Raw genomic sequence first — 16,743 nt, 5'->3', positions numbered from 1 at the left:
TATATATATAAAAAAGACCATCTAATTGATATTCATGTCAACACCGAAGTGCTACTGGATTGGTGTACCCTCGGGGAAGAAACGTTCACCAGCAGTGGCATCGACCCAGTGGTGTAAAAGGTCAACAAAAACAATTAAGCCTGAGGCAAATTTGTAACCTTAGTTTTAAAGGCGACAAATTCTTTTAACACCAAGCTTTACAATTTCCACTGTCTATATTGTACTAATATGGTCAAATTACAGATACAAAATAACCAAATATAAAATATCAGCAAAGATACTAGCTAGGTTTCTAATTTAATATTTTACATACAGTGGTAAGAAAGTGAATTAACAAAACTAATTATAACGAAAAGGCAAACAAATCTAATCTGCTGCATTATAACTTTACAAATACATATCTGTAAAATGAGTAGCAAAGTGTAGAAAGTTAAATCACAAAAATACTGAACTTAGAGGAAAATCAATTCGGAAAGTCCATAATCATATGGCAAAATCAAATAACAAAACGCATCAAAAACGAATGGACAAGAACTGTCATATTCCTGACTTGGTACAGGCATTTTCAAATGTAGAAAATGGTGGATTAAACCTGGTTTTATAGCGCTAACCATCTCACTTTGATGATACTCTCATCAAATTCCTTTATATTTACATTGATGCGTTAACTAAACAGACACAATAAATAAAATAGTCAAAATATGGGTACATCAGTCATAATCGTATAACAATTTTATAAGGAACAATTTAACAGAACACAAATCATCTATCTACAAACACATTCATTGATTTGTGTGTCTGACGTCAGAAAATTTTATACGTCACATAAATTTGTCGTTCAATATGCATGTACATACAATTTTAAAATTTACATTGGCAATGTTAGCATAGAGGGTTAAAAAATCAAATAAAGGGTTTTTTCAAGCTTGTCATATAAGATAGAAACTCCGACAAAGTTGACAAAATGATAGAAATTATTATAAATTAAGGAATGTATCTCCCTAATGCAAAGCTCTGATTCCTTTCACGGATTTGGCTATACTTTTTTGGACCTTTTGGATTATAGCTCTTCATCTTTCATATAAGCTTTGGATTTCAAATATTTTGGCCACGAGCATCACTGAAGAGAGACATGTACTGTCGAAATGCGCATCTGGTGCACGAAAATTGGTACCGTTAATTTTATTTTTTTTGACCTTAGATGATATGGGATATTCTATTCATCTTCTTTATACCTCAGTTTATTATGCATCTAGGTTTTTATACAACTCTGGCCTTCGAAAGTTTTGGTTTGGGTGTTCGTGATGAAAGTAAATAAAGAAAAGAGTTTCGAGCGCACGAAATTTATGAATTTATATATTTATTTGCTTATTCTAGCAATGGGTCAATACTGCTGCTAATTGACTGTGAGTCTAAGAGATAATCATCAGTCCAGTAGTAAGTGATTAAGTGATTCATTATGGACAACTATTCTAAAATTCCTCGTTGAAAAATGCAAGCAGGCTTATATGAATTAATCTATTCTTTTCATATCTCTTTTGGTCATATAGTTCCTTACATATATATGTATCAATACATTAATGCTTATGTGTTTGAGCAATTCTGGTGATGGAAAATGCAAAAAATCATTCATTGGTCATGGTCATGGTCATGAGGAAGCTATTTATTCGGGAAAAAAGGAATGATACATTTTGTTTTTAATTACAAATGCCTGGTCAAAATATTCATTTGTTCGTTCTGTGTTTTATACGTGTTATATCTTGATAACAATACACAAATTTAGTATGCTTGTAAAGAAGAGAGATGAAATTTACAATGGGAATTTAAAATGTTGAAATCGTAGTAGAAAGGAAGACAACTCTGATGGATTTGTCAATAGTTTTAACCTATTGTTTTCACGTGATACACTATGCACAAAAATGTATATTTGTAAAAATAAGTAGTAATATATAGATACAATGTTTTTTTGTTTTTGTTTTCAAATTGAAAATAACGAGCTTGAAAAAACCCACTTTGCCTTGATGTTACTCCTGAACTTAAAGATAAAATATTTCATTTTAAAAATTGTAAAGTTTCTAATACAGCATAACCGATTTTTATCTCTTTTTCGTTATTTTTGACAAATGCGACTTTCATGCCGACGATGAGGTATATGTAGTCTGTCAACTTGTATAATATAATTAAATACAAAATAACATTGAACAAGAATTTAATGAATATGTGTCATGGATTACAAAAATGTCTTAAAGTAAATAAATAATATAAAAAAAGTTTAACCAGATGCCGCATTCATTCTTATTCTCCATTCTGTCAGAACATTCGAAACAAATAAAGGTATACAAAGTTTTGTAAACAGTAAAATTGTAACTTCATTTGGCCGTCATCATTGTCACGAATTCTGAAATACAAAAGAAATATTTCATTTATTAAGGTTTATTTATCAACGAGATGAAAATGTATACCCCAAGGGGTAGAAGGCATGTAAACAATACAATAAAAAAATATATAAAAACTTGAAACGTATTAAACAGATATCACACAAAAAGTAATAATATGAAAGTGTTGTGTCCACCCTCCTAAGTTGAAATTGCTGTTCATGAATGCAACCATTAGCTGCATAATATTAAATGCTGTTAGAAATAATTGCGTTGCAATCTTTATTTTTTTCTTAATCCATAAATCCTAAATGAATAATGCAATGAATCTAAAATATGTATTACTAATTTGAAGATATGCATGCAGGTGCATCTTTTACTTTCTGTATTGGATCTTTTCGAGAACCGTATCCATCACGTTTTTCTCAGTTAGAGAAAGTGCACGATATCGATTTCATATGAAGAAATAAATGAAATACCATTGGCATAGTTTATCAATATGATTTTTTTTCTACCGATTTGAAGTTGAGATTTGGAGCGGTTGTACACGAGGTGCAAACATATTTAGTACTACGAAAAATGATAATTTGTCATAATAACATCGCTTGCTGTGTCTTTCTCTGTTTGGACAGCTGCTAAATGAACCTCAAATTCGATTACGGACTAAACATGTAGCATTTACGACAAGATCATGGTAACACTTTACGGAAAGGTCAAGGCATCTGATAGCATTTTTACCGTACTCTCTGATTGTCTTAGATAACCGTATCAGATACGTTTTAAAAGAAAAACATGATGAAGTTATACATGCTCTGTAATTCGTTACCCAATAAGGATTTCCAATTCTTTGCTATGAAACATACCTAAAACAAGAATGTGTCCATAGTACACGAATGCCCCACTCGCACTATCATTTTCTATGTTCAGTGGACCGTAAAATTGGGGTCAAAACTTTAATTTGGAATTAAAATTAGAAAGATCATATCATAGGGAACATGTGTACTAAGTTTCAAGTTGATGTAACTTTAACTTCATCAAAAACTACCTTGCCCAAAAACTATAACCTGAACTTCGCACTATCATTTTTTATGTTCAGTGGACCATGAAATTGGGGTCAAAACTATAATTTGGCATTAAAATTAGAAAGATTATATCATGGGGAACAAGTGTACTAAGTTTCAAGTTGATTGGACTTCAACTTCTTCAAAAACTACCTTGACCAAAAACTTTAACCTGAAGCGGACGGACGAACAGAGGCACAGACCAGAAAACATAATGCCCATCTACTATCGTAGGTGGGGCATAATAATCCACCTAATATTACCACGATTATATAATTGGTATGTTTTGACAAGGACTACACAAATTTAAAATTGTATTCCTGTCAATGTTCCCTAGTTTATCTTCATTTTTTGGAGATCTTGATTTGTTATTTATTTTTGCTATTACTGATGACTGATACTTGGTGTGCGACATCATAGCATATGTTTACACATACAAGAATTTTGTTTATGAAGGCTTGGGTTTACATCATTTAGGAATGCAGTTGAAGTACCACCCTATTGTTAGCAATTAAGCTATTTTCGTTCTTATGTCGCATTGCGCCATACACTCGTCGTAATTCGGCATTTTCCGCTCATTTGTTAAAAAAAAAAACCTTGTTTAACGATTGTGTTTATTTGTGTTCTTATGATAGAAAATGTCATATTGCATCAAGAAATGTAGTTCTTTGTCGCAATGGGGACTGCATTCCTCTAATAACAATAATTAGCATACAGACAACATATTAAATAAAAGATGCCAGCAGTTATTACGACTATGTTATGTTTGGCACGTATGGACGGTACCTTTAATTAAGAAAGACTAGTAAAGTGATGAATAATTGCTATTCACATAATTATATCCACATAATAGGCTCTCCTGTTATCGAAGAAGACGTTATATCATCCCGTATAATACCGATCCAAGCGATCACTTTAAAACGTGATTTTCTTTCGTGGATTTATAGTTAAACAAATAATTTGATTTAAAATTGATATTACATATACTTTCATATAACAGTCAACAGGTTGATCTTCATATAATGTTTTTACAATAATTCTGCGCAACGTTTATACTGTTAAATGGAACAATAGTTTACCGATATTTAAATCTAATAAATTCATTTTGAATGGAAAAAAAATAAAATCACAAAAATACTGAACTCGGAGGAAAATTCAGAACGGAATATCACTAATCAAATGCCAAAATCAAAAATTCAAGAACATCAAACGAATGGATTAAAAATGTCATATTCCTGACTTGGTACAGGCATTTTTTATGTACTCACTAAAAAACGGTGGATTAAACCTGGTTTTAACAACTGTTTAATTCCAAGGTTTCAGGAATAATTTTCGAAGAAAAAAATTCGAATGAAGTCCTAAACCCAACAGAGCATACTTATACAAAATTGTATACATGATTAATTATACGTTGACACTGACTTAACAATTGAACATACCTGCCTATTCATTACATATTTTGATCATTAAAAGTTTGCTTTCGAAATAGATTATTTCATTTATCTTCCAATAATGTTTTTTGAAGGAAGCAATACGTCAGTACGTAATAAATTCCCAGCAAAGTAAGAACTTTTTGTCAAATACCTTTACAAAGATTTTATAAATTGAATCAAGATAATTCCCCTATTGATAAAAGTATCAATAGGGGAATTATCAATTCTTTTCTGTTCATGATTGAATTTGTTTTAACTATTCTTATAGCCTAGACGTATTAGATAACCAGTAACACGTCCATTAACTTATTATCGTGCTTTTATTTAGCAACAAGAAGAATTCGGTTAATACTGAATTATTACGCTAATACTGTTCTAAATGAACTCAGAGGAGATTAAAGAAAGTAACCAGAGTCCATTTAATCTTAAGACGGACGACTTAATTAGTTATGCTATATACTAAGGTACTATTTAAATCTCAATATTTGTTGAAAAGTTGTTTTTATGATACAGTTTCGTTAAATCTATATATTAGAAGAAAAGAAAAAAGATATTGCAATACAGTTTTGCACTGCAACAATGACATAAAGACCAATACCACTTTAGAAAGGTCAAAATTTTGTCAAAATTATGGTATAAGATTTTTAAGAAATGAAACAAGACGTTATAAATCTTATGCGTCCGAAAAAAGAAAATAACAAAAATACTGCACTCCGAGGAAAATTCAAAACCGAAAGACCCTTATCAAATGACAACTGTCATATTCCCGACTTTCCTATAAAGGAAATCGTGTATTAAAGCTGTTTTTATAGCTAAACCTCTCACTTGTATAAAATTCCTTTATATTGACAACGATGTGTGAACAAAACAAACAGACATAACAGATAAAAATATCAAAATAGCGCTTTTCTTGATTTACCTTCATCAGAAAAAGCGCAAGATGAGCATGTATAAGAATCGAACCAGTAAAGGTGAAATGCTATATTACCAAAAAAGGAGATAACAAAATTACCAAATCCATTTAAGATCTATTTTGTCTGAGGAATTTTAAACCTTAGTTTCTATATAATTTCAAAATTTATAAATAGACAAGTAAGATTTGTTTCTAATATAATGTCGAATAGACAGTATTTTTTTTTTATTGTTGAAGGCCGTGGTCGGTGATTTAGTTTCCATTTGATAGATATATTTTAATAAAGATCTTTGTGCAACAAACATTCAAATGAACGATTTTTACATTCTCGCAATATGTCTATCAATACACTAGATAAAAAAAAAACGAAAATATTGTAACAGCGTTCAAAACGTTTACCAGGTCGAAAAATTCAGTATGGTTTTATGACATCAAAATTTGCTAATGTGATAGTTATATACAATGCAGTATTGCGAGGTTTTTTTTATTACAAGCACAATAATGACACGACAATTGTAATATAAGGAGTAGAAAATTATAATGCATTTGTTTACTATGTCCTTTATGCTTCTTTTGGTTGTGACGAATCTATTGATGGTGACTATTTAAATTGCATATATCTGATGCTTTATACTTTTTATGTAATCTCATTATAATCCTTCTTAATAACCCCATTAACTTTTAATATTTTATAATGAAATTGAGAACGGAAAATATCAAATGGGAAATATTTCAAATAGACAACAACCCGACCAAAGAATAGACAACAGCTGAAGGTCATCAATGGGTTTTCAATAAAATTGGAAATGCAATGAGAAAATCCCGCACCCCATGGATGCGCATATCTATAGCATACAATATTACGGTATTTTCTTGTTTGTATTCGGCTGTTGTCTGCTCTTTGGTCGTGTTGTTGACATATTCCCCAGTTACATTCTCAATTTTATATTATATTTAATGCTAAAATGCTGATGGCATGTGCGATTTGTATCAACCTTGCAAAACAATGCTGTCAATTGGATTTGCCATCGCTCGTACATATCTTTTAGATTTTGCTCTTCCTGTGTTTTTCCGTATTCGTCTCTTTCAATTTTAAATTGATATCGTTCGATGAAGGTCTTGATTTTGAAGAGGGAGACCTTCATTTCTGTATTTTAAAAAAAATATGTAATGTTTCTCAATTATTGCCAATTATTCTCTATTCTTTATATATTTTTGCCCGTTATTATCTATTTTTTATATTTAAGCACTCTGTTAACTTTGTTCATGTTTTTCCATTTTTTCTATAGATTTTTCTCATGAGACCTATACTGTAGACCCCATGCAGACTCTTTTCTATGGACTTTCAATTTCTGACTCGTTCCTTTTCAGAAGATTCGGTCATAATCTAAATAAAAGTAAGCGGGTGTAGTATGGTAGCTAATGAGACAACCATCCACCAAACAGTGACGTGGCTCTTACTACCTAAAAGTCACCGTATGACCTTCAACAATGAACCAATCCATATTTTGTAGAAAGATTTAAAACCTTCCGAAATGAGAAAATAAGTGTCCTCCGGAACTTTTAAGATAAAGTATGATGATGGTTGTATAATTCATACATTCGGCAGAAGAGAAAAACATTGGTTTAAAGTAATATGTCTGATGTCTATTTACTTATTTTTTCTTCTATAGATTTCCATCGAAAGTAAATGTATTCGCCCTAAGTAAAAAGCAAAACAACCGTTATGTTTTATGTTATTTTAATAATAATATAATAAATGATATATTTCTTTTTAAAAATTTACAATGTAGTATAAAACAAATTGTTAATAAAACACTTTCGCTTCTTAAGTGAAATCATCTGAGCGTTTTTATATTTCTTTAGACAACGCATAGATATGTTTATTTATATCAAGTTTTGGAATTATGAAAGTACAATATCAAACACCAAGTACAATCTTGGAATAGATGCATATCTTGTCTAGCATTTTAGTTAGTCAAACATGCGCAAAGCAAATAAAACGTGCACTCCTTCATTGTTAGTCAGAGACTTGGTATGACATGGCACCAAACAGGAAGTGACGTCACAAGGCGTACACAAGGAGATGGAATGGTAAGGAAGCATGTTGGTAGGTGAAGATCTTCATCTTTTTGTCTTTCGAGAAAGAATTAATCTTGCATATCCCATAAAATCTGAAAGTAAACTGAAAAGTTTCAGCCTACTTTTATAATAATTGAAGACACCAAAAACAAAACAAAAAAGAACTTTAAAAACATGTGTATGAAAACTAAGTTAAGGAAATACAAAATTCATACGAATCCTAAAAGTGTTAATAATTTACATAGAAGCTTCTGTTTACTCTCTAAATTGCGACGTATTTATTTTTACGCTAATAGTTTTAAATGTTACTCCGACATATGCAAACGAATACAAAACAACAATTTATTATCGATGTTCTAAAATTAGAATATATTTTTTTTTCTTAGTTAGATAAGATATCAAGGGGCCATAGAAAAAACATGAGCCATTTAGCTACACCAGGACATAACAAAACATCATTGAATGTTGAAAATGATTTGTCGAACATCATTAAACGGCAATCCATTGAACATTATGATTGGAAACCAAAAATGCTGTAAAATATAGAATTGTAAAAGGCATTTAAACCTTAAACGCATGTAACATAATTGTCCCTTATCTTTTGAATGCAATACCATGTCAAACCATTAAAAGCTTCATACTGAAAATTAAGTTTTCATACACACGTAAATTGCTTGAAAGCATTTTTGTGTTTAATTAAGCAAAAAGCATTCAACAGCCGTTTGAAAACAATTATAAACTTATAATCTCAAATTATCACTTTCGAAAAAGATGGAAAGTTAAAATTTCAGTGACAAATTTGAAATATTTGGCATTTCATTGAAGCTGTTTCATACTGATGCTGTTCTGGTTGCACTGAGGACAATAAATGGTGCAATTAATTTCAATTAAAACAAGAGATGGCAATTAAAGAGCTCCTGTTTGCAACAGCGAATGCATTATGAATAAATAGATGCATTAGAAATTTTAATTTTGAAAACAACATGTGTTACCATTTCAAGAATTTTATTTGTTAAATAGTAAAGCTGAAACACTATTAAGAAAATATTTGAGGTAATATAACCTTTAAAATAAGTATAAAAGCAAATTGAGAGCAACCAAGCAGCATATTTAATCCATTTTCAAAAAGGTGTTGGAATAAATGCACACCGATTAACTAACCATGAAATTTTTTCTATATCAATTAAGATAGATAACCTGGCATGGTAAAGAATGCGTTCAAATGTTAGTGGGGAAAAAAGCGATGATTTCATGCAATTATTGTCTTCTAAAAACGACATTCATTTGCATAGCAGGAAGTAAAGCTAAGGGAGATCATATACAGCCGTCATAGTGTCAAATAGGAATTTGAAATGTACCTTCATAGTTAACTAATCCATCACCATCCAAATCTGCTTCTTTTATCATTTCATCTACTTCTTCGTCCGTTAATTTTTCACCTAAATTTGTCATTACATGCCTTAACTCTGCCGCACTTATAAATCCATTCCCATCTTTATCGAAAACTCTGAATGCCTCTCGAAGTTCTTCTTCACTATCAGTGTCTTTCATTTTCCTTGCCATCATAAGCAAAAATTCTTCAAAATCGATTGTTCCATTACCTAAAGTTAGGAAAAAGATTGCAAGACTATTATTCTCCTCTTTCTTTCTCAGTAAATTATTCATTACATGAATACAAGACTTTATAATCAACACAAGTAAAACATGAAAAAAACCAACAAGTCAAATAACCACCGAAGAAAATAAAATGGAGAATAGATAATTCAATGAAATAACCAGAAAACAAATCGTTTTCTCGTTCCTCAAGTTGTATAAAGTCTGATACGATATGAAAGTCATCGTTGACACAGACCTTTGACTTGAAAACAACATGTTTTAAACGCAAGTTTCTCTTTATTTGACCTTTTTCGACCAGGAGAAAGAGGATCATGAAAACGGATGGACTATTTAAACTCCAATATTCCCTAACATATGGATTGGATAATAACCATAAATCGGAGAAAAATATTTTCAAGCTCATTTTTTGTCTTTTGCTGTTGGCTGTAAATGTCTATTTTTATCTGTTTTTTATTAAAAGTTCGTATTTTCATTTCCATAGTAATTAACCTGCTGTCATTACAAAAATCGCATTACAAAAACAAGGAAAAGTCGACTACTAGTATACCATACAGTCCAAATGAAGCATATTCAAACAACTGTAGGACATCCACAATGACAAAAATATCTAAAACAGTTAAAAAAAAACGGTTAAAAAAACAAGGTTTTGTTTATCATGTGTATAACTGGTTAAACCACAAAGTACGCCTTTTAAACTGAATGCCTGTGTATAGAATTACATTAAAGTTGAAAAACAATGAGAAGCAGAAGATACAAAAGGGATAATCAAACTCGAAAGTGAAAAACGAACGGACAATGCCACTGAGAAAAAAATCTCAATAATTCTACAAACAAACAACAACAAACAAAAAAAACTACTCAAGCCTGAGCATTATAAACATCACCGTAAACCGGAGTGATCTCAGGTGTTCCAGAAGGGTAAGCAAATGCTGCTTCACATGTGGCACCCGTCGTGTTGGTAAAAAAAGCATCATCTGAAGTCAATGGTGCATTTATGATTTGACACTGTTGTATGTGTCTTTACTCTTGTCTTTTTTTAATGATCGAATGAGTTTTAAAATATATCCAGAAAATAATCAAATGAAATAAGCGTCTATGAAAAATGACATAAGTTGGAACAAATCATAAAGAATAAGGTACATATTGTTGTGAAAAGTGTTTTACGAAAATTATATAGATTTTTGTCTTAAGGTCGGCATTGGTTTGTTTTAGAGAAACCTCTTTGCAGCTTTAGTAAGTATTAATATAATAATTGCTTATTATATATTATATATATATTTATATGTTTCATTGTTCGGTATTTCAGTAAACTGTCATAACTATTTACGTCTTTTCGAAAGACAGCGGCCATTAATTGTTGAAAACCTTCATGCAGCACTCCATTCCAACCACCTCAAATGCATTAGAAAAACTAAACTGCTATAGACAATTAACTGCTAGAGCTATTATTTCACTCTCATACAGCGATTCACTTACCAATTCCGCAGCAGTTTATCTGCATTGCTCCATAAAATGCTACAGCTTATAACAAAGAGGTTATAAATTAGTGCGGAACATATGGTCCGCTGTGTTGGATTTTGTTTTATAAATATAAAATTGCGACTCCCTTAGGCAAGGTTGACATTAATTTTATAATTCGTTTTAGTCATATATCCCTTACCATTTCTACGAATAACTCATCAAGTATGTATTTGAGAGGGAGGTTTAGCTAGCTATAAAAACAAGGTTCAATCCACCATTTTCTACATAAGAAATGCAGGTACCAAGTCAGGAATATGACAGTTGTTGTCCATTCGTTTGATGTGTTTGGGTTTTTGATTTTGCCATTTGATTAGGGACTTTCTGTTTTGAATTTTCCTCTGGAGTTCAGTATTTTTCTCATTTTACCTTTTGTACATCCCTGGCTTTTAAATGATATGGTTTGAGAGTTCATGACGAAGGACTTATGTAAAGTGTCAGTTTCATTAGAACTTACAGATGCTTGTATAATGTATGCAACAAACTATTGAATTATAGTTTTGGCTGTGATATTTGAAACTATATTGAAAAAAATATTTGCAGTTTGTTATTCTTTAATGCCATCCTATCTATATTTTGGACTGGTAAAACCTGAAAGAAATAATCTTGCCCCAGACGATGAAAATAAAAGTGAAAATAAACACCGTCCTAGAAAAAGTGAAATCACAAAAATACTGAACTCCTAGGAAAACTCAAAACGGAAAGTCCTTAATCAAATGGCAAATTCAACTGATAAAACACATCAAACGAATGGACAACAACTGTCATATAATCTTAACCTGGTACAAGAATTTTGAAACAGATTGAAATAAATATTTTACTCGAAAACAAAACAAAACAAAATTGGACGCATACATAGTTTTTGCATTTATTATTAATCGTATGCATACGACACATGCTTATAATATCTCACTATTTTGTTTTAAATTATTTTCAAAATAGTAAAAATGCTATTCTTTTTTCACTCTGACATATCGTATGTTGTCAAATAGTGATTAGGGATAACTTTTCCACTTAGAAATAAAAATTGTTTGCAATAGTTCATGCAAAACGAGAGTGTGTCTGTATAGACATAAGGTGATAAGCAGCTGTATATAAGCATGTGATGCCAAAAGTATATTGCTCCTCGGAATAAAGGACACTCGAAATTTGTAAAGTGTTATTTTCGTTGTAACAGTAACATTTAAGGACTTTTGATGAGACGTACATATTTTTGAGGTGCAAAGTCAAATTTTCACATCAAAGACATTTTCAAAACGCAACTGATCTTGCTTTTCTTCAGCTTTTGTCGACCTTTTTCCTCCCCGAGAATAGGCTTAATTGTTTACTACAGGATCTTGTAGCTAACTATAGTTAACAATTCAATGGTTTTAGACGACAAATATAGACGATGCAATTAACAGCTTACGGATGTAAATAGCTTATAAAAATATATAATAAAAACGCCAACAAAGTTCAAGATTGCGATACATCAACCTATATATCGACGGAGACTGCCAAAAATCAATTATTAAAAGAGAGACATATTGAAGAAGTGATAGAGCCAAAAGTTTATTTGATATTACCGACTTTTGACTACGGAATATAAATTTTTTCGACAGGTTACCTCCCCTGTGCTAAGACATCCTGGTACTCGGTAAATTCCGAGCGACCAAAAAAAGTAAAATCAGATATATAAACGATGCCATGATGGGGGAGGAGTTAACTGCTTTCGGATGATTTAGTCACGTATAGAAGGCATTAAACATCAACGTATATAAGTTGATGTATCGCAATCTTGAACTTTGTTGGCGTTTTTATATAACTTTTATAAGATTTTTTGGCCTATCATCAGGGAAGAAAACTGTCGACAAAAGCTTCAAAAAACAAGAACAACAGCTGCATTTTAAAAATGTCGGTAATATGAAAATGGTCTATTATTCACGTGAAACACTTCAGCAACCCTTAAATCAGGAATTTTCAATGAAATATTTATTTTCAACTATAATAAAGAGACAAAACTAAAACAGATAATCTTTTTGTTTTTCTACATAGACTACAAAGAACTGATTTAAGCACAGGGTATTTCTGTAAGGTGTTACTACAGACAATATCTAACAAGGTTCATGTTATCAGAAAAGGCAAATAGGGTGACATTCATAACAGCTGGTATAAGCGTACCTAGTTTGTTATTAGGTATTACTGCATAATTGACCTTAATCGTGTTAAACTATATTATATAACTGGATTGAAATGTTTAAATTCCTTAAAACGGACAAAGATACTAAGAAAAGAAATCAGTTCAGAAAAAATACGACTTAAATTAGCTTTCAATACTTAAACCAATAAAAAAAAATATTCATTCCCACTGAAAAAACCGAATGTCTTACGGAATATAAAACAATTGCCATTAAAGTTATGTTTTACTCGGGGAAATGTATCTTTTTATTCGTTTGAATATATTATTAGTACTTTAACAATGTGCATGGAATCATTGACAAAATTATCTTCATAGCAAATTATTATATTGAAAATAACTAATTGAACGATTTTAATTGACATGTACTGAGTTTACCTATCGAGTTGTCAATATCATGCAAAATTCGCAAAGCAATTAATTTGAAACCATTTGGGTTTTCATTACTTTTGTTTTCTTCCTACCAAATTTTCTTTTGTCTATTAAAAAACATAAAACCTGTTTGAATGAAAGATAACGTATTTTGTCTAAGAAATCGAAATAAATACGATATTTCATTGTTAAATAGTGCATCTTAATTCCAGTAAAATGTATTTCCCTGGTTTTCTACGGAACATGTTTGTTGAAATAAGTGATACTGCTATTGGTGTTTTCATCAGTAGCCATGCTTTTAGGGCGGCTGTCAACTTCCGAAGCAAGGATGTCTGCTCTCCGAAGTCCTGAGTGTACGAACTTTGGTCCTTGCTTGGAAGTTACGCGGCTGTTTCTAAGACTGACTAACAATACATTTGATCAAAGCTATCTTAAGCAAGAACACAGATCGTGCAATTCTAGTTTTTCTTCTGTATATCAAGATTTAACTTACCGTCAGCATCTACTTCATTAATCATATCTTGAAGTTCCGCTTCCGTTGGATTTTGACCTAGAGAGCGCATGACTGTGCCCAGTTCACTTGTCGTGATGGTTCCGTCGCCATCTTTATCAAATAACGAGAATGCTTCTTTAAATTCTGCAAAAATATATATAAAAAAAAGAAATAAAGAATTTATACAATGCAATGCTTTTTTTGTTATATCTGTATATTATTTTTTCATTCACCCATATTTTTCAGTGGCAGACCAAAACCTTCCTCCCGGACACCCCATTACAGGTTCTGCTTATTGTATTGTTTGTTATTTTTTTCTTGTCCTGATAATGCATGATATATTTGCCACTGGACATTAATCAACCAACAATTGAACATCTATATTGTTATGAACTTTACTTTTTAAAAGGGGTTATGATATATATAAAAAAAAACCAGCAGGCGATTACTGATTTCTATGTGAATGTCATGTTAAAAAAATATTTGTAAGAGCCTCGCTTTGATGTATGAAAATAACCAGCACTGTAGAAATGATAAGACGGATGTAATTAATGTTATTCTGACAAGAATTTCCTTCATCTTTTCATTTGTATTCTTTTTATCTAATTATAAATGTTTTAACTACGTAAAAAGCACAAATGCATTTCCTGTCAATCAACTAAGTGAGGGAAACGTAAACGGGATATGAAAATTTGTTAAAAAAGGTTCAGTTTTATAACCAGTAAGTCTTACTCTAATAGGAATGCTTTATTTAAAGTTGCCTTTCAGAAAGCTGATTTGAACATGGACAACGTTGAAAGAGAATTGTTAAAAAATATATCTATTAATTTCCTCAAAGGCAATTTTAGCGTTTATTTTATGTGTATTTGTGAATTCTATATTAGCTTGAGGTGAAGGGAAAGTTCGGGAACTCACAAAACATGTTTAACCCCTCTTTTTATAGCATTTTGTGCGTGTCCCGTCAGGAACCTCTAAACTTTGTTAGTCTTGTGTTGTTTTTTTTTTCTTTAAATATTGTTCTATATTGTTCTATTTATATGTTTCGGAGTTGAGTGTGGATCATACATGTGTACTACATTTTCTCAAAGCGTTGAACACCTATTCAAAAAAACTATACCAAATTCAGTTTGAACTAATTGATATCTTTAATGAACAAAATGTTACAGAAACAAGGAACTTATCATTAGAATAATCATTCTCGTGTTTATTTTGTATTTGTTTCTACCAAAAGTATATTTTCACATTTAATAGAGTTGTAAAATCTATATGTCTGGATAAAAATGAGTTATAGATTTCTCAAAATGTCCAAAAATTCCATTGGGAGACATTATATTGTTCAAGTGTAATTATACGTTTTCTGTCAATCATATGTATAAAAAGCCTACATTCAAAATAATATGAAATATAACTCATTCGGGTCTATTCATTTAGAACTTGTTTTAATCAGTGCAAATATTGATTATGTTATCAATGAATTAAAACATAACTGTACATTACTATTGCTATACAGCTATGTACATTCACGATTGTTTTTGAAATCACTATAAGCTCATAGAAATTTATGTTTATAGCTTCAAAAAAATGTCGTGCCGAAATTTAGACTCAATTCATTCATTTCTAAAAAAAATATGTAATAAAAATGTGTATTCCAAAGAAATTAGTGGAAATGGTAAGATTATTCTAGCGTTAAGTTATCGAATGTTTCTGTGTATATAATATATTCATTAACAATGTATTATTTTTTGTTTTTGTTTTGTTTGATCAAATAAATTGAATTGATATTTCAATGAAAGAAGATCGAATACACTGGACATTTTTTAAATAAAAGCCTTTTGAAAGGAATCTGAATTTTGGTCTTCTAAAATTTACTCAATTCAACAACAAATGAAAGTAAATGAATAAAAATCAATTACTTGTATAGTCCAACTAAAAACTGCTAGCTCTGTGCAATTTAGAAAAGTAATTGTACAGTAATGATAAACAATAATGGAGATCAAGATTGAAACGTAGACTTCTGGGAATTCCAACGTTCAAGCAACCGCGTCTCGCGAGACTTGTCATTTTCTTCAATTACGTTTTTTTTTCGAGATTTCACTTGGTTTTATTTGATTATCTGCTTTTACTTTTATATCTACGTCATTAATCAGGTACCTCGGAAATGAATTATATTTACTTTCAGAGAGCAATTGAATGATTAAGTGAACACAAAGGTGTATAATTCTTGTCTACCAGATATATCTGGTGGTGATGTAGGTACAGTGAATGTGACCTCCATTTTATCCTCGAAAGGTGAATATATCTTTTTTTTTTAGCCTGCAGATCATAATTAGTTGAAAACATTTAACATTCAGTCGTCTGTTCAAGATAAAAGGACTCTGACACTTCGATAGAACATCACATCAAAATCATCAGCATATTGAAGCCAAAGGAATTCAATGACATATACCCTAGCGTAATTTTGAACAAAAATTTGTGAAAAATGTATTGCCTTTGCAAATGGATTTCACAAATGTTAAGCACATTTTCCCCAATAAAGGTTTTGATAACAAGTTCGTCCGAAAACATCGAGGTAAATGGTATAAATGGCATCAATTTATGATGAAAACCGATGATCAAATACAAAATATCATTGTCCTATAAATACAACAAATGATGCATGAAAAGAGGTTCAGATAGCTTAAATTGTTGCTATCCCTCAATACG

General features: G+C 30.9%; 1 protein-coding gene across 3 annotated transcripts in view; it reads right to left on the bottom strand.

The window, feature by feature from the left end:
• Positions 1–2,192: 2,192 nt before the first annotated feature.
• Positions 2,193–16,743, bottom strand: part of LOC143044926 (calmodulin-A) — a 43,621-nt gene continuing 29,070 nt past the window's right edge. For 2 of the 3 annotated variants that reach the window (XM_076217189.1, XM_076217186.1), the window contains exons 3-5: positions 14,041–14,184; positions 9,223–9,465; positions 7,507–7,956 (exon numbers count right to left, since the gene is read on the bottom strand). In XM_076217189.1, the coding sequence (XP_076073304.1) occupies positions 7,907–7,956; positions 9,223–9,465; positions 14,041–14,184 (437 nt within the window). In that variant the 3' untranslated portion in view covers positions 7,507–7,906. Of the gene's footprint in view, positions 2,399–7,506; positions 7,957–9,222; positions 9,466–14,040; positions 14,185–16,743 lie in introns of those variants that run through there. The other variant, XM_076217187.1, reaches the window with a different exon arrangement.

Source organism: Mytilus galloprovincialis, chromosome 9 (assembly GCF_965363235.1).
Source record: "Mytilus galloprovincialis chromosome 9, xbMytGall1.hap1.1, whole genome shotgun sequence".
NCBI lineage: Eukaryota > Metazoa > Mollusca > Bivalvia > Mytilida > Mytilidae > Mytilus > Mytilus galloprovincialis.
The sequence above is the reverse complement of the archived record's forward strand: the minus strand, read 5'-3'. Positions and strand labels throughout refer to the sequence as shown.